Source organism: Callithrix jacchus, chromosome 15 (assembly GCF_049354715.1).
Source record: "Callithrix jacchus isolate 240 chromosome 15, calJac240_pri, whole genome shotgun sequence".
Taxonomy (NCBI): domain Eukaryota; kingdom Metazoa; phylum Chordata; class Mammalia; order Primates; family Cebidae; genus Callithrix; species Callithrix jacchus.
The window spans coordinates 44333435-44352226 of NC_133516.1; the positions used below are offsets into that span (position 1 = coordinate 44333435).

An 18792-nucleotide genomic window follows, 5' to 3' on the forward strand; every position below is an offset into this window, starting at 1 on the left:
CTTTTGTTTTCAAAAAGTAACGTCAACATAAAACTTCTTTTTCCCTTCTTCCTTTCTTTCCTCTTTCTCCTGATCCACTTGTAGCATGATCCCAGGACTGGATTTAGGAGGTCTGGATTTTAGTTCGAGCTCTGTTTTCAAATAACTGTAGGATGCTGGCAGAATTGTTTATCTCTCTGAGCATCAGTTTCCCTGTGTGTAAGAGGAGCTGAATTTTCAGTTCCTTTCTTGCTGTCATCGGCTGTAATTTAATGATCCTTAAGATCCCTTGCACACGATGTGTGCAACGGAGCTTAATGTGGTGGGAATTTCCAGCAAGTAAAGTGAGCAGCCTCTGGATTTTACTTGTCCCAAATTATCATTTACTCAGAATTGGGCTCATTATTCTAATGGTTTCAACAACTCAAGAGCATTTACAAGAGTGGCTGGCTCCCACAAAACCTTTGAGTTTCATTGAGCTTATATTTACTGAGCTTATTATATTGTAAAAAAAAAGGAGGAGGAGTAAGCCGGGAGTGCGGTTTCAAGGTGTTAATGAAAAAACTCTGATGTTTAAGCTTATCCAAGCAGGGGCTTTGGTAGTTTTTGTTTTTGCTACATTCCCAGCCCTAGAACAGTATTTGGCACATAGTAGATACTAAATACATATTTATTAAAATAATGTGTTTATCTTATCGGAATATGGAAATTCACTCTACTAACAAATATTTTTATGTCTTGATTTTGTGGAATATTTATATACTAAATTCACTGGAAACAGCTTATTTAACAGGAGCTAGCATAGCAAGTAGTTAAGTGACCTGGTCTAGGCAGGTCACAAACAATATATTTGAGACTAGCTCTGCCACAACTAGGTATGTGATATGAGGCAGGTTGCTTAATGCCTCTGGGCCTCCTTGGCCTCCTTTGTAAATTGAAGGTAATAGTCAAGTCTACCTCAGAGGACTGTTGAGAGGATCTGATGAGAAGTACCTGGTAAGTACCTAGGGCCCTGGCATCTATTAAGATCTCAATAAACGTTAGGTAGGAGTAAACAAGCAGGATCCGTAGTGTTCAAAAGGCTAGTTCGTTTCTAGTTCTTAGTGAGCCAGGATGTCTCTGAATGTATAGCTAATGTTCTATTCCTTCTCTGCTTCTTAAACCTTATCCTTTCTAGGAAGCTGGGAGTCCTTCTCTTTCTCTCTGCTTTATGTTTCTTTTCTGCCCTCTGTAACCAATTCCTACGTCCTGTCTCTGTGTTTTCATTGGGTTATGTTCCAGTTTCTCTGTGGTCAAGACACAGACATAAAATTGAACCTCTTGGTAGCTATCATGTTCCTTGAGGGCAAGTTTCTAATCTCTTATTACCTCTGCCAGCTCTTAGAGGAGCCAGGTCCTCAGGAGGGTTTATTAACTGACTTACTCTGACACCTTCATCCCAGGAAACTTCCCATTGACTTTATTAAGGAGTCACACACATGGGGATTCAGATGGTATCTTGCAAATCCAAAAGTAGGAACATGTGCTCTTAGGGGAAAAAAATCTTATAGAAGGAAACAGAATTCTAGGTGCAGGTGTCTTTGGATACCATTCAGATTGTCTGCCTGTGTCTCCATACATGTCTAGGACCATATGCATTACATATGTTGTCTATTTTAAAATAAAACACTGCAGTGGTCCAGCTGTTCCAAATTCTGTTTCAAAGAACTTGTGGGCGCTTCCCAAGCAACACCATACAGTCATTCTTGCACTGTCCCGGTCTGTTCTTCCACAGTGTCAAACATAAAAAATAAATGCTCCTTGCAACTCCATTTCCCCCTGTACAAACAATTGGAATTGGTTGATTAAAGAAAAAGAAAACTCCAGTGTTGACATTAGCAGAGGGAAAACAGCCCAGAGCAAGAAGCATGAAAGAGTGAATTCCTGAATTCAGGACATTCTGGGATGACTTCCTTTGCCAATATTTGGCATGTGTCAAGAGAATGAAAATAAATTTGAACATCAGGTTAAGCAAAAAAGAATGAGGAGGGTAAAGCGGCTGCTTGAAACCCCAGTGATGTTTGGATGATCTCTTGCTTTGGAAGATGCATACTAATGCTCTTTTTCATTAACTGTATTTATCAGTTTTCTAGAAATCAAAGATTGACAATTTAAGAACCAACTTCAATCTTTACCTTTGTCAGACCTAGCCTTAGGAAGTAGTTCATAAGTCCTGCTTGGTCTGCAAGGGCTCTGAATGTACCGATGTACTGAGAGTGAGTTATGTGATTTTATAGGCTCTGTATCTAGGGCATAATTCAACACACCTTGTAAACATTGCTACCTGTTTCACTTCGGGGGTTTAATAGCATAAGAATTTTTTAGTTCTTTACGACATGGGCATAGGGGAGTGACTTCAAACTAAGCTTGGATGGGTAATGCTGATATTGGTACCTACATTAAGAAACTTCAAGCACTGTCAATGGTATCCACGATACAGACGTAGGCTGATGAACACACAGACTTATGAAGAGCAGGTGCACTTTCAAGCAGAAACTAGTCTAAACCTTGGCCCCAAGTTTGCTTGGAAACAATTTTGGTTTGACATTTAAGGAATGCTGGGAAAACACTGGTTCCTAAAGTGATACTATTATGTGGCTTGTATACCCTCGTTTAATTTACTTCGTTAAAATTCAAGTGATATGGTCCCTAATTGACTACTCTGTCATTTATGTTGTTCTTTGATCATGATATTTGGGTTCATTTCGTGTTTGATAGCTTTTTCCTTTTTTCCATATACTATTTTTCATGATCTATTACCTCAATATCAAGAATACTTATGTGATCTTGTTTCTAACATATATATTTTTAGATAGGCTTGCAATAATGTCTAGCAAATAAATGTAATCTTCTAAGAGGAATAGTATAGCTTTCATATTTTTATTTTATTGAAATTTTCCTACTACTCCAACAGCTTAGGGATTGAAGATAAAAGGTAAAAGCTACCTTTTTATTTTATAAGATTACATTTTGGAAATATTTCTAGGCTAGTGAAAAAGAAATTCTTTGTTGAAAATAATTCTGATTGTATTATTAACAAATTATCTGAAAGAGGTTCTTCTCTCTCATGAATCCCTTTTGTAATAAGCTAGAAGTAGTTGTTTTAACATTGAAATTTAGAGCACAGTTATGGCTGTTGCTACTCCTGATGGATGCTAGAGGCAAGAGAATAGCTAATGCAACTCTAAAGTCATCTGTGAACCCAAACTGCAAATTAAAAGGTGACTTTGTATCTCTCTTACATGGAAAATGTGTGCTTGTCATATCTGCTTGACAGTACAAGAGTGAATGTATGGTTTGGACAATAACGAACAATGACAGTAGTCAGCCTCATCAGAAGACATGAAATAAAGAAATGACAATGATTGATGGCAGCTGGTTGTTTATGGATTTTTCTAGAAGAGCTTTTCTTGGGATAGTCAAGTAACAAGGGGAGGTTGTGCCCTGCCTGAGCTCTGCACAGCAAGCAAAAGACTGGCCCTCCCATGCCTGCTGCCCGCAGGCACAGATGGACCACTTAACTGAGAAACAACTTAATTCTTTCATCGTCCCTTCAGCTAAACTGGGCTAATATGAATGGTCAAGAGAGGATGGCTTCTTTGGAAGCTCTCAAGGCTCACACTGCATCATGCAGAGATCTTGAATTTAAAACTACTATGGTAATCCTCCCAAGATAATAAGTGTGTGATGTTTATTTCAATGTTAATTTCTGTAATTCTTTGTCAGACAGCTGCTCTGAGTAAAAATCATATAAGATATTTTGTCAATGATCTCAAGTGAAATATATAAATGATCTTAGTTTTTTTTTCTGCTGTAGTTATATTAACTTACAGAGTACTCAATGTTTATATATTCACTCCAACATGAGCAAAAATAAATTTTCTATACCTGATTAATACTCTTACTATGAATCACTATAGGGCATGAAAATATTCAACTAACTAATAAATAATATGTTAAGTATGTCTGAAGTAGTTAACAGTGAGGTGAACCTTCATTTAATATGGTCTGTTTAGATCAAATTGCAGTGTTTGGAAAATTTTAGACCTGATTATGGGAATCTATTCTTTTAAAAAGTGATTTCCTTTTACAATGAAAAGGAACATGGTTTACAGTATGGCTTTGGGTCATATGAATTATGTTAATATTGAATTAATTATTTGATATTGCATTCCTGCAATGTAGCAACTGCAAGTTGACAATATAAGAAGATAGAGCAAAAATTTTATGAGATAAAACTATAGAAAGGAATTAAGGCAAACAACTACTTAAAAATCTACTAGGATAGCAATGCGCTGTTGTGCAAATACATGTAAATTAGTTTAGAACAGAATTCATTCAGTCATCTATTGATCCATCCTTTCTTTCATTCTTTAAAAAACGTATAGCAAAATCCTAAATTCCCACTAAGTTTACGTTCTATGATAAGCCTTTTAAAATGCCTCATCAGACATTCAAGAAAAGTAAAGTTAAATTAAGTATCTGCTTGAAGTGGTAAAAAAAGTCTGTCTGCTAGCCAGGGGTACATTTATGCAAAATAAAAGAAAAAGAAAGAAAGGGAGGAAAAAGCAAATTAAAGAAGGAAAAAAAAAAGAATTTGAAGAAAAGACTATTATTAAATGGTTTGGAGAAATGATATGACCTACTTCTTCTAAATTAGCATTCAGAATACTCAAATACATATTTGCCTGCTCTCTTGACCAATTTTTCTAACTCCCTCTAATGTTAAGTCTCCTCAACACAGTTTTGGTTGATAGCTTTTTTCTATATAAATTAAGGAAGCATGTATTCTTTTTTTACTAATAACTCAAATAGTGAAGAGAAAGATTTTTCTAAAGTTTTAAAGTTTCCTTTTTCTCTTACATGGGTATTTTTAGAAAAATACAAATACAAATGATGTCAAAAACGTTATTGTTGTCATTGTTCTTGGAGGAGTAGCAGAACGACATTTGAGACCAGAGGTTAAAACCCTCCTTGGCATTGTAAGATTGTGAATCTAAAGCATTTGTAAATGAGCGACATGGATTCAGTCATGTCCTTAATTTCCTGTTTTTGTGTGTGGTATTCCCATGTATTGTAGCTCTCCTTTCAAAATTAATCCTCTATTGGGTCTTACATTAGAGCACACCCTTAAGCCAGGTAGAATGAATTCTTTAGTGTTCAGATAATGCATTTACTTTCTTAATTGTATTTCACAATTACTTCCAGTCTTGCTCAGTTAACATCTCTGGGTTTCCTACCCCAGTTATTTTTTAAAGTATCCATGGTTACCACACCATTGGTACTCTCCATTCAAATCTTTGGAATGGGAAAACAACAACAACAACAACAACACATCATCAGAGTGCAAAATGATCTGTTTTCAGGCATTAAGCAGTCAGGTAGCTGTGAATTCCATGAAACAAAGGCATTATTTGCCATTTTGTTATGATGTTAATATTCTTGGAATGAAAAAAAAATTAGATGTTAATGGTTGGCTTTACTCCGAGGATCATTTGATGCCAATATGAAAGCCAAGGAGAGGAGGCAATTATGCACACATCACATGCATCCTAGTTTCAGTATGGAAGCTTACATTTCAAACCTAAGGTCAGGAAAATAACATGAAAAGTTGTACTATAAAGTCTAGACATGAGGAAGATTTAAGGGTGGGGAAGCACATTGCAGGTGTCAGATAATCTAGTCTGATTATCTGAGCTGTGCTAGCTATAGGGGAGCACTTACCCTTCAGTCCAGCTAGAAGTTAGCAGGGTAAGAAGGAACAAACCAGAATAACATAAAGACTAGCAACAAGGCTCAGGAAAGCAGACAGGAGTTCTAACCTAGCAGCCTAAGTTCTTGGGTTCGAGCAAAGATTGAACAAGAAAACTTAAATGAAACAAAACAAAAAATCAAAATCAACCTCCCCCAAACCAACAGTAACCCAAATCCCCCTAACCATTGAAGACATTCAGGTGGTAGCAAAAAATAGAACAATTCTCAAAAATACCCAACTTTGGGGTTCTATGATGTGATTAACAGTTATTAGTTGAGAAACAGACATTAGAATGACTCATTGCAAGTGATATATTAAATAACCATTGACCAAATGTCAAAGCTTAAAATACCCTCTTCCCCCCACCCAACCCTAATCCAAATGAGAATTGAGGTACTAATTTTCACTGTTCCACTAACACATAATGGACAGGGGATAAGATGTCTCAATGAGAGGCCACATGGCACAATAAATCGTGGAACACTCAACTACAGATTTGGACATTGTTTCCAAGGTAAGAAGCATTGGCTTTAAAAATTGGAGAATTGCAAGTATTTGTTTAAAAAAGTTGTATAGCTAGGTACTGACTTAATTTTGTTAAATTTTAACAAAAAAAGAAAAAAATTAAATCAACAATGACACACATAAAAATACTACAAAAGAACAAAAAAGTTTTAAAGGTTGGTGAAACCCTCCCAAAAATCTTTGTAGAGTCACACACAAACTAATGAATAGCAGGATCTATTTTTTCAGTTTTTACAATTCCACATAAATATCCCACTCCACTCTTTTAGACATGTCTTTTCATTTTAAAATTGAGCTTTTGAAATTGCAAAAAATAAAAACTGCTAAACTGAATTTAGAAAGACCCAAATAAACTCACAATTACTCCCAAGTTTTCCAAACTGTAAAAATGGTCCATTCTTAAGTTTCCCTTAAACAGACAGCAACATAACAAGACTGGACTGTTTATTTTTCTCTAGCCCCAAAATATTTCCATTTTGCTTCCTTTCTGTATGTAGCTTTCTGTTTCTATATAGCTTCCATTTGTCTTGTAAATACTAATAAAGCAATTATAAAGTTAAGGCACTGAAAGGCGGATGTTCTTAAAACTTATTCACTAGTAAGAATGGCAAAAAGTACTTTGAACAACTATTCAAAAACAAGATTTAATGAAATGTGTGCAGAGTTAAGTACTTAACAATGACCCTTACCTTTTTGGAAGTCAAGGAAACCTTTTTAAAATGCAATACTTGATTTTTTTTAAACGTTTTTTTTCTTAGCTAGAGAATCTGTGATTGACTTAATTTTTGTGATGTGACTTGATTAAAATAAATCAGTGTATAGATTGGCAACCAAATGTAACTGAAGAACTAAAATTTGTTCTTTACAACTATGTTACCATTCTTTTTCATCTTTCCTGCTTTGTAGTATGTGGTGACCAATCCATCCTGCATTGCTCAGGATTGAGGGATTTCCTGGGACACAGGATTTTCAGTGCTAAAAGCAGAGACATCCTGGGTAAACCAGGATGGGTTGGTCACCCTAAGTAAGAATCAACACTGTGGGTTTGACTAAGATACTCATCATGTGTGACGCTTAATCTATTTAGTAGTGACCATTCAAGTTTTACAAATTACAGCAGCTGTGAAGTAATTATGAACTAACCACCATTCTGTGGCAGACTCTACTAAAAGTTATGATATACAATCAGCCCTCCAGTATCCATGGGTTCTGCATCCATGGACTCAACTAGTGGTGGACTGAAAACATTCAGAAAAGAATTACATTTGTACTGAACATGTACAGACTTTTTTTGGGTCATTATTTCCTAAAAAATACAGTATAATAACTATTTACAGAGCATGTGCATTGTATTCAGTATTATAAGTAATCTAGGTAAGTTTCAAATTATATGGGAGGATGTGTATAAGTTATATAAAAATAGCATACCATTATATAAAAGGGACTTGAAAATCCATGGATTTTGGTATCTGCAGGGGGCCGTGGAGCCAATTTCTACCGAGGGAGGACTGTACTCCCTCATATCTAGCCACTTTTTTTTTGGTTGCTGTGCATAACTACCCAATGATACCATGGAATGTAAAATTCCTGGTTCCTTTTTTGATCTTTTTGTAGATGCTCAGGTATAAAGTTTGGATTGGTTAAATCCTAACTGGTTTTCTCTTCTGGCTTGTAAATTCTAGGAACAGATGCCACAGTGGCTGGTACTCTGGCTACTGTTTTTATTAAGTGTTTAAACTAGCAACAGATAGAATTTGGAGCAGTGCTGAGGCTCTGTTGCAGGGATAATAAAGTAATCATAGGATGACTGGGATCAACGCTATTGGACTGAAGTTCTGGGTAAGGGCTGCCATTTATTACATGGCCCAGTTGTGCAGACTGGGCACTGCAGAACTCAATGTGTGCCATTCACATTTTTGTGTATGTGCAAGGTGTTTCCCGCATTACACAGTCTCCATAGCTGACTGTAGTAGCTTCTCCTTTTAGAACTTAGTAGATGTAGCAGGGCCTCATGCTCTCTGGAGATCTCCTATTCCTAGGCAGTGATAAAGGAGACAGTAGAGAAGAAGGTAGATCTACCATCAGGTACTGATAAATCCCAGAGGCATGCCTGATCTGGCTTTCTCACTCATCTCTCAGCCTACTTTACATATATTCCCTAGGGATGATATCATTCACTCCCCAGATTTTAACTTTTAGGATATTGCTTTGGATGCTCCATTTAATAAAAGTTCCGTGTTTCAACTAGAGTAGTGATATGCATCAAGCTGTGTGTATTCAATGGAATCTTTCTGCTGATGCCTAACAATTAGCATTCTAATTTCACAACTAAATGAATCCTATCCACAGAGAGAAATCTAAATCAAGAGCCCCTTTGCATTTTATGAAGAGACATCTCTTCTTCTGCAGCTTCCATCACAGTTTCCTTTTTTAATCACTGTCTTGTCTCTAATTTTACTCCTGAATGTCCTTCCTCTTCTTTTTACTGGAGAGGAAAAAGTGGGGTCAATAGCAAACCATGTAGCAGTTTGTCAATCCGGGCAGATGACAGAACAGAGACACTGAATGTAAGGTGAAATGACTTTAGAGGAAATGAAGATTATTTGGAAATAAGACCAGTATTTTCCAAATATCACCTGAGATACATGTTTTATGAGGTTGACTTGAATGATTATAATTAGATTTTTTTTTCTGATACATGGATAATTCCTTTTCAAGAGGTTATGATAGGATGTGTTATTTCCAAATGTACTAATCTCTCTCCTTCTCACTCAGTCACCACTAAATGGCATTCTTCATGGTATTTACCAGTGTCTGAAATTCTCTTATTTATCTGTTCTTTTGTTTATTATCTAGGCTTCCCCATTGGGATGCAAGTATTATAAGAGTTGATACCTTGTCTGTCCTTCTCATTAGCATGTCTTATCTCTACACAGTGGCTCAATGACCTAGAATGAATGAGTGAGTTCCATAATAAAGTAAAAAATCATAATGATTATTGCTAAAAATGAAACTTGTACCTGAGTTATCTCTAATTGACTTGATATTCAGTGTAAGGCAGACGATTCTTTTTAGAATGAATGTTTGCAACAAAAATGAATTACTTTATTTCTCCATTTTCTTTATTTTAATAAATGTCTCCAAACATATACTGGCTTTCACCTTACCCTGTGTATCAGAAGTATTGCTAGATAAAAGCCATTTTAGGTAGCAAGAAGACATGGAAAAGGGGCAAGAAATTAAATGCATGCAGAAGTAAGAGGAGAAAAAACTTGAAGAGCATATTGGGCAAGGTGGAAGGAGGGGTTTTTGTCATAGTGTTTTTTTTTTTTTCTAAAACAACAATTAAACAAATATTGGGTATGATTTATCTCAACTAATAGCTATTGCTCTCTTTACTGCTCCCAAGTAAACCTAAGTGCCAGAAGATGTTAGAGAATATAAGAAGAGAGTGGAGAACTCAGTGGTACGTGTTTGCACAGGGCTACTCCTTTCCCCTCAAGTCCTGCCCCAATCTCTTTCTTATTCTTTCATGATTTTCTCTGTGGAAACTCACAGTAATTATTACATGATTATTTACACTGTTCCACAAGGGCATGCATCACCATCAGTACTGGACAGGAATTCCTGGGAGCATCTGATAGAATTTGCAATCCAAAAGAAGTTGTATTTCCTGATCAGCAAGGGTGTTGCAAGGTATAAGAATATAGTTTTGTTGACAGAAGTGGGCATGGCTGTAGAATTCACTGAAATGCAAGTTTACCTCTATTTAGTAATTATAGCTGCAAAATTATTCCACCCACATCCATATTTTGTTTAAGAGCAACAGAGTAGAGATCGTGCAACACTGTGTTAGAGGTTAAGTCTCTGCCTTTGCTTTTCCTTCAATGGCAATTCTCTTTTCTCAAATATTTGTGGAGCTGACTACCTATCATTTGAACTTAAGCTCAGGGAAAGCTTCTTTGATTGTCTAACATCTCTCCTTCTCACTCAGCCACCGCTAAATGTGTGACTTCATGGTATGTACCAGTCAGTGTCTGAAACTCTTATTGATCTCTTCACTTGTTTACTATCTAGGCTTCCCCAGTGGGATGCAGGTATTATAGGAGCTGGTACCTTGTCTGTCCTTCTCATTAGCATGTCTTTTCTCTACACAGTTGTCAGTGATCTAGAATGAATGAGTGAATTCCATACTAAAGTAAAAAATCTTCATGATTATTGCTAAAAATTATTGTACCTGAGTTAACTCTAATTGACTTGATATTCAGCATAAGGCAAAAGATTCTATTTAGAATGAATGTTTGGAACAAAAAAGAATTACGTTATTTCTCCATTTTCTTTGTTTTAATAAATGTCTCCAAACATGTACTGGCTTTCACCTTACCCTGTGTATCAGAAGTAGTGATAGATAAAAGCCATTTTAGGTAGAAGACATGGAAAAGGGGCAAGAAATTAAATGTATGCAGAGATAAGAGGAGGAAAAACTCGACTATGAACTGGGGCTGTTTAAGGAGACAGTTTCATTTTGGGTCTCTGGTATTTTAGCTCGGAATGGGATTTTAGGGACCATGTTTTGTTTTTTCACTGCATGTGATAATGTCATCATTTATTTTTAAATGGTTCTAAATTGCAGATTTAAGTTGATTTCAAATCATCCCTATTTTTAAATTACTTTTAATAGGAAGAAATGAAGCAAGGACATACATAATCTACTATATTTGAAGGACTCAAACAAATACATGTTTGGCTGTGAATTCCATACTCTCACCAAAACAGATAAAATCCACCTAAAATACACTTTCCTTCCTTTAGTCCTTGTGGGAGAAGGTCAAGTATTGCACTTTAAAATTACTTTCACCTAACATTTGTCCCAACTTTCCCCCTGAATTCACTATTTGTTTTCAGCAAACTTGATTTTATAAATTTTAAATATAAAAGCAACTACGTTTTCGAATTCAACTTTGGAAGGTTTACTCTACAGAGTTATTTTTTGTAAAATGGCATTATTTACTTACAAAATTGAGAGATTGGGGCATCCAACTGAGGCACATTTCCTCCCTTGGCATTGAGTTTCTGGACTTGGGTTGGGGGCACAGGCTTGTGTGACTGCCCCGTGGCCCGATACATGGCCTGGACCCACAGGATGCGGTCTTGTTCATCATCACTTGCAAATATCACGGTGTCTCCCTCCTTGACGGCATTGAAGAAGGCTCGGCCACCCTCCAAACCTGGAAGAAAAGGGAGTAACAACTTCTACTAAGCTGAGCTGCGACATTCTCAAATGGACTCAGACCTTGGAAAAGCAGTTTCTGCTGCTTTTCCTTGGGGCAGAAGCGGAGGGTAGCAATTAATGTAGGATGGGAAGTCTGAGACTCACTTGGCCACAGAGTGGGACTGTGATGTTGAAGAAGTGTCTCCAAGCCTGGTTCTTATCTTTTTTGTGTCCTGCTGGGGATAGAACTGTCAAGCAGGCTACCTGCTACTGGACAAACACCTGCCTATAAATATACCATTTTTTCCTTCATCTTTAAACACAAACAAACCACAAAAACCTCTCTTTACCTCATCTCTCCCCTCAGCTACTATTCTATTGCTCTTCTCTTTATAATGAAAGGAAAACCTCTACCAAGGCTTTTCAAATTTTAGTTTGAAAAGCCCATATTAATCCCCTGGGCATCTTGTTAAAATGCAGCTTCTGATTCAGTAGGTCTGGAATGGAGCTTGGGATGCAGCATTTCTAACAAGCTCCCAGATGATACAGATGGTGCTGGTCTGAGGACCACATGTTGAGTAGCAAGGGTCTCTCCCCTCCTCCTCTGCTTTACAACCCCTCCAGCCGGGCTGCTGCTTCACTGAAACTTGTCCAGGTTTCAGTAGACACATTGCTGAATGACCAGTGACCTCCACATTGCTGAATCCAATGGTCGATTCAAAGTCTTCATTTTACTGGGCCCATCCACCTATCAGCAGCATTTGCACTCACGCCCTTCTCTTCAAGATGCTTTCTTTACTTAGCTTTCAGGAAACCTGACTTTCCTCCTACCTTCCTGGCTGCTTCTCCTTAGTCTTGTCTGCTGGCTCCGACTCCTCTTCTTCCTGATTTTTGAATGCGGGCATACCCTGGCCTTCTGTCTTTGCCCATCTTTTCTTCTTCAGCTATACCTTCTCTCAGGTTATACCATCCAGCCTTTAAGTACCATGAGTATGCTGATGGCCCTCGTATTTCTCCCTCCAACCTGGACCTCTCCCTTGGGCCCCAGACTTGAATATCTTTCTTGACTTCTCCCCATGGATATCTGATAGACATCCCAAGCTTGTCAAATCCAACACTGAACTCCTGGTCTTTCTCCCTGACCTCCTCAGCAAAGCTGAGTCCATCTCTCTTGCCACCCAAACCCCCAATCTTGGGGTCAATTTTGACTCTTTACTTTCTCTCACTACCCACTTCAAATAGATCATAAAATTCTGATGGTCCCACCATTAGGACGTTACCAGAATTTGACAACTTCTATCTCCAGTTGCAGCCATCATAAATTTAGCCATGATCATCCCTGTATTATTTTAAGAGCCTCCTAGCTGACCTGTCTGCCTTTATCCTCACTCTCTGTAGTTGATTCTCACATGGCAGCCAAAGTCCTTGATTTAGCACTAGAGCCAGGTCATGTCACTCTTCTGCTCGAAACCTGCCAGGAGTTCCAGCTTCCACTCAGAGGAAAAGCATTGGTTCTGACGAGGCCTGAAAGGCCCCATGAACTGGTCCTCTGCCCCCTCTAACCTTCTCTCCTAGTAGTCTCTCTCTCCCTCTATGCACACATGTACTCACTTCATTGCAGCCACACTGGCTTCCTGCTTTTCGGAATATCACAGGTGTGTGCTCACCTCAGGACCTTTCATTTGCTTTTCTCTGTGCCTGGAGCACTCTTCCTTCAGGTATCTGCATGATTCACACCCTTACCTCCTTCATGCCTTTTCCTAAACATCACATTCTTGTTGATACCTTCCCTGACCTCTACTTCTTGTGACCTATCTCTTACCTTGCTTAATTTTTCTTTATTGCTCTTATTACGTTTTAGCAAACTATATAATTTACTCTGCTTCGTAAGTGCAGATAGGTTTTGTCTGTTTCACTTAATGCTGTATCCCTGGTGCCTGAATAGTACACGGCACATAGTGGGTTCTCAAGTACTTGTTGAATAAATGAATGTGCCCCCAAATCATCTTTCTCCATGAGCAGTTCTCAAGGTTAAATTTTAGAGATTTGATATATAATATACATAGGTGGAAACTTCTATAAATATAAATAGGTGGAAACTTCTCTTTGGGTTCAGGCCAAAGCTACATTGTGTCCATCAACACATTCCAGAAACCTGTATTTTAGGTAACTGGGTATTCTCTAGATGAAAATAATACTTCAAATCTTCATCAGGTTCCTCATCACCTCCTCAATTACTAAAAACTAAGAGAAGAATGAATGAGTGATTAGAATCTCCAAATTTCCAATGAGGTCCAGCCAGCAATCTGTTTGACATTTGTCATTGGAAAAGATTTCTGGTAACATTAAGATTTCTTCACTGATGCTATTTATTGAGGTGTCTGTACTGCGAGTGTGGGTGTGTGTTGATAGTTTTGCACTTGAAATGGCCAAGGATTTAGGACAATAAATAGCTACTTCTTTATATGGAGGGTCTGATGATACCACACCAATAAAGCTTTACTAAAATATTTTTGGTGCTGTTTATTATAAGGGACTATTTTGCTTAATTTCATATGGAAAGTTTTACAATGTGTAAGTTGAGTAGGATGATGGAGAGTTAGCAAGCTGGGAAAACCTGATGAACCTTATGAATAGCGCAATGAAAAGAAAAATTCTGAAAGGGGAGGGAGGAGGAAGAGCTCTGAGAGGTGCTTTAAGACTGGAAAGTGAGCAATAAGGAGTTGAAAGGAAGAGAGGGTCAACAGACCTGTAGCCTAGTCTCATGGTATCCTTAGGAATAAGCTACTTTGCTACAGTCAGGGAGTACCAGGACGGACATCACTGGTATCACTTTTACCAGCCCCAAGTCCTTCCCCTCACCAGGGCCCACTGCTGGGGGTAGGGATACTGTGTTCCTGGAGCTACTGTCAGAAAGTCGGTGCATGGAGTTACTTTGGGGAAGTGGAGAGCCCTTTTCACTGTAGAGTTATTTAAGGGGCAGAGATGGAAAGACAACAAGAAGTTTTTATATTTTTATTCAATCCTCCCAACAGCCTTATGATATAAGTACTATTATTCCATTTTACAGATGAGGAAACTAAGTCATGGGGAAGGTGGCAACTAGCCCATGGTCACAAAGCTGGGTGGTGCGTGTCAGAGATGGCTTCTGACCTCAGCTGTTTGGCTCCAGAGCTGATGACTGTAACCATGGTGCTATACTGCACTAAAGCATGAATCCAGGGCCCGGCCTTCACTAACAGCTCTCTGAAGAGTCATTATTAACAACAAAATGAAGACTAATTTTGGAGTGGGTAAGGGCAAAGAGGAACAAGGAAAGCAACAGAAGCGATGACAAGCAGAGCAGCAGAGAGCAACAGGCCTTTTTCAGGAAGCACAAGAGACTGAGGACACACCAAGGAAAGCAAGGAGGAGACAGAAAAGCAACAGATGAAAGAGAACCAAGAGAGGAGAGAGCAAAGTGAATATCCACAGGTGCGGCAAGGGCATCAATCTTAAAAAAGCAACAATTCCTGGGGACTGAATCTGAAGAATGTGATCTGTGAGTGCTCATGGGCTCTCCTTGAGAGCGAGGAGCACAGTCCCACAGGTCAAAGACAAAAAGTCACGTCTGGGAATAGACGGAGGCAGACCAGGCCAGGGAGTGTTGGCCAGCTCTCTAGGGGAAAGGGATTGCTGTTCCAACAACCTGCATGGCCGAGGTCCATTTATGAGGTCTCTATGAGTCGTGTAAAATAATTTAGTTGTTTGATAAACTGTGGCATTGAATTATTCTGGATTAATATTCTTTTATTTGAAGACTTAGTTATCTAATCTGATGGAAATTGAGAGACTGTTTCATACTTTCCAAACCATACACAGGGAAAGGTAAAGTGAAACATTTTTATTTTTAGCTTAAAAGGAGTAGCTTGTAAGTGAAACTTACATAATTTGCCAATCCACCGAATTAACACTTCAAGGACCCAGTAGAGTTTATTCAGTGGAAATGCTTGTGTCTTGGGGGACCACCTAGACCACAGGCTGGTACTAAGGCAACAAGATCTAGTTGAATCCCTCCCTCCTATGGCAGAGAGCAATGGGCCACAAGTGTTCTTAGCCCATAAAACTGCCACTAGTTGGGTCCACTGACAACTTGGAAAAAAAAAACAGAAGGAGGAAAAGAGACAGAGTCTGAAGTCCTCCCCATTTGCTCACTCACCTTTCAGGGAACAGTTGAGGAGATTCCTTAAATCTGAGGACGTTTGTTAAAACATACATTATTTGTCTCTCCAGCTGGCAAATGTTACTGTGCTCAGGAATCCCCTGGAGTGCTTATTTAAATACAAGGATTCTGACCTGCCTTTCCTTCTGGTTCACAGGTTAGGAGTGGGGCCCAGAAAAAAGTAATTTAATAATTACTCTTTTGTTTTTTGAGACAGAGTCTTGCTCTGTTGCCCAGGCTGGAGTGCAATGGCGTGATCTTGGCTCACTGCAACCTCTGCCTCCCAGGTTCAAGCGATTCTCCTGCCTCCTCAGCAGCTGGGATTACAGTTGTGCACTACCACGCTTGGCTAATTTTTGTATTTGTAGTAGAGACAGGGTTTCACCATGTTGGCCAGGCTGGTCTTGAGCCCCTGACCTCAAGTGATTACAGGTGAGAGCCACCGTGTCTGGCCAATAATTACTCTTTAAGAAATTCTGAGTTAGATTTTCCTATGACAACTGGGAGAGTTTAAGTCTCCGTTTTCAATCAAACATGACTTGGGGAATAAATAGGACTTAGCACATGGAAAGATAGAAGAAGCTGCTTATTATTCTGAAGAACATAATTGATTTACATTTTACATCTTTCCATTTACATCTTTTGCAAAGAAATTTATAAATTTTATCCCATGGGATCTATGTAAAAAGAAATAAGTTTTAAAAATATATATGCATAGTTACTCTTTACACATGTAGATAGAAAAGCTCTCTCCACTCCTACCCTCCCTACCAAGGGAAGATAATTTTGCTATCATCTGATAAAATAACAACTATAGCTTTGGTATAGCTGCTCATGCAGCTATGCTTTACTGCAAGTGCCAAGGCATGACATGAGTTAGACCCGGAGTCCCAGCTCAGCCACCAGGCAGTCTCGAACTTAGATATCCTTTGATTCTCAGAATCTCAGTTTCTTCATTTACAAAACCGGGTAACGAATCTGGTCCTATCCACTTTGTGGGATTACTATGAGGGCAAAATGCAATCGCAGGCAGGAAAAGGAGAATGAACTGGCTTAAAAGGAATTATTGTTATTAGATGGTATTGGTTTCCCTTCTCATATGGGTCCTGTAGCTTCCCATTTTATTTTTTAAAATTTATCAGTTTTTACAATTCTCATTTTTGTTTTTTGAGTCAGCATCTCTCTCTGTCACCCAGGATGGAGTGCAGTGGTGCAATCACAGCTCACTGCTACCTCCAGCTCCCGGGCTCAAGCAATCCTCCCACCTCAGCCTCCCTCGTAGCTTAGACTACAGATGTGTGCCTCTATGCCTGGGTTAAAATTAAATTGCTTTTGTATTGATGATGTCTGTTTTGTTGCCCAGACTTGTTGTGAACTCCTGGTCTCAAGCGATTCTCTTGCCTTGGGATTACAGATGTGAGCCGCCACAACTTGCCCTAGCCTTCTACTTCAAAATGCAAGTCCTGAGGAGGACTGAATCTATTTTTTTGAAGGAAACCCAATGGCTTGAGAATAACACAAACTATCACAGAATGTCCTAAGGACTGGTTTCTTAAGGCAGGAGCCCCATCCTTTCCATGAGACGTTGCATGAAATGTTTGTTTCAAACTCGTAGGTTCTACTCATTATGAAGGATTTCCAGGCAGAGCATTTAATTCATGCCTTATGTGGTCAGCTCTGCATTCTGCTTTGGCAATACACAAATAACATGTGAAAGTCCAAAGGGGTGGGGCTGAGCCCACTCACTCAGGGTTGAGATTCTGAGGGGGCTCATTTTACTAAGTGGGCTGGGCCCGAGGCCTTCCCTGCCACACCTTTTCAGGTTAGCACCCCATCTTCTCTCAAACTCTTTTTCTTTTATGTGTATTTTGTTGCATGTGGAAGAGCAATATGGGAGTAGAGAAAAAGGTTTTGGGCCAAATAATGCAGTATGGTTGGAAATGCTTTCCTTGTGCAGATTTGGCATAAAAATAAACTTCTCCGGGAGAGGGCTGTTGGTGCTTGTTGTTCATTAATATGCTGAAATGATTTCGCACCCCCCTCCCATTTTGAAGGTTCTTTGAGGCTGATTTCTATTCATTTTTTTTTTTCTGGGAAAAAGATAAAATGGGTAGGGGGAGAGGTGTGAGGGGGCAGGATGTGGAACTTATGCGGTGTAGAACTTATAAGAAATACTACCATTCGTGTAGATTTCTGAGTTACATAAGGCTTAAGGGCTTCATTGTCTCTGCTTGTAGATTGGTGTCTTCTTAGGAAAAAAGACACTTAGGGATGGGTTTCAAGTGCCGCCAGCTAACCTTATGAGCTTTTGAATTGTAGCTAGGGAATAGGGATATATCGGGCAGGCTCACTTGGTCACTGAAATCTGCCAAGCTCACACATCACTGATGAAAAGCAACACACACACACACACACACGTCTTTGGTGTACATGTAGGACTACTTCTTCTTTGGAATTTTTTTGGCATTGTATGGTGGAGTCCATAGTTGATATGGATACAGGCAGGTAAAAGAAAAATGCTCTCTTACTTTTTTGGTTTTAAAGTAGGGAATCCCTTGAGTAAAACCAGAGCCCCAGGTTAGGATAGCATTTAACCAACCAGGATGAAAATGGCATAATATCAGGGATTGTGGCTGTCATAGTCACAGCCAAAACCCTTAGTAAATCGAGTTAGTACCTAGCATGGAATAAGTGCCCAGCAAATATTAGTTGACCATTGATTTGGGAAGGTTGAAGGTTTGTGGGCTCGTGGCCTAGAGGGTAGGTGGGTACCTGGCTGGGGGTCGGTATAATCCACAGTGTAGCCATCCAATTGTAGAAGTTCCTGAGGCTCCGCTTTCTTCTCCCGATAACTGCACATGGCAAACGTGTACTGACTGACCTGGGAAGGAAAAGCAGATTGTGAGGTTGGTCCCCTAGAGCCTGTCTTCTCCAAAAAATCCCTCCCCCATGTTTTCTCCTCTGAGGATCTGAACTGAGTGGTTGGGTTCAAACTGAGTTTTGCTACCTCCTGGCTGTGTGACATTGAGCATGTTACTTAACCTCTCTGGGCCTTCATAATCTCATCTGTAGACTGGATAT

The 18792-nt window shown here is 39.0% G+C and overlaps 1 protein-coding gene across 26 annotated transcripts in view; it reads right to left on the reverse strand.

The window, feature by feature from the left end:
• The window catches only part of CADPS (calcium dependent secretion activator), a 481539-nt gene that overhangs the window by 141510 nt on the left and 321237 nt on the right, over positions 1-18792 (reverse strand). For all 26 annotated transcript variants that reach the window (XM_035276026.3, XM_078351389.1, XM_078351390.1 and 23 more), the window contains exons 10-11: positions 18484-18592; positions 11314-11526 (exon numbers count right to left, since the gene is read on the reverse strand). In XM_035276026.3, coding sequence (XP_035131917.1) covers positions 11314-11526; positions 18484-18592 — 322 coding nt within the window. The remainder of the gene's footprint in view (positions 1-11313; positions 11527-18483; positions 18593-18792) is intronic.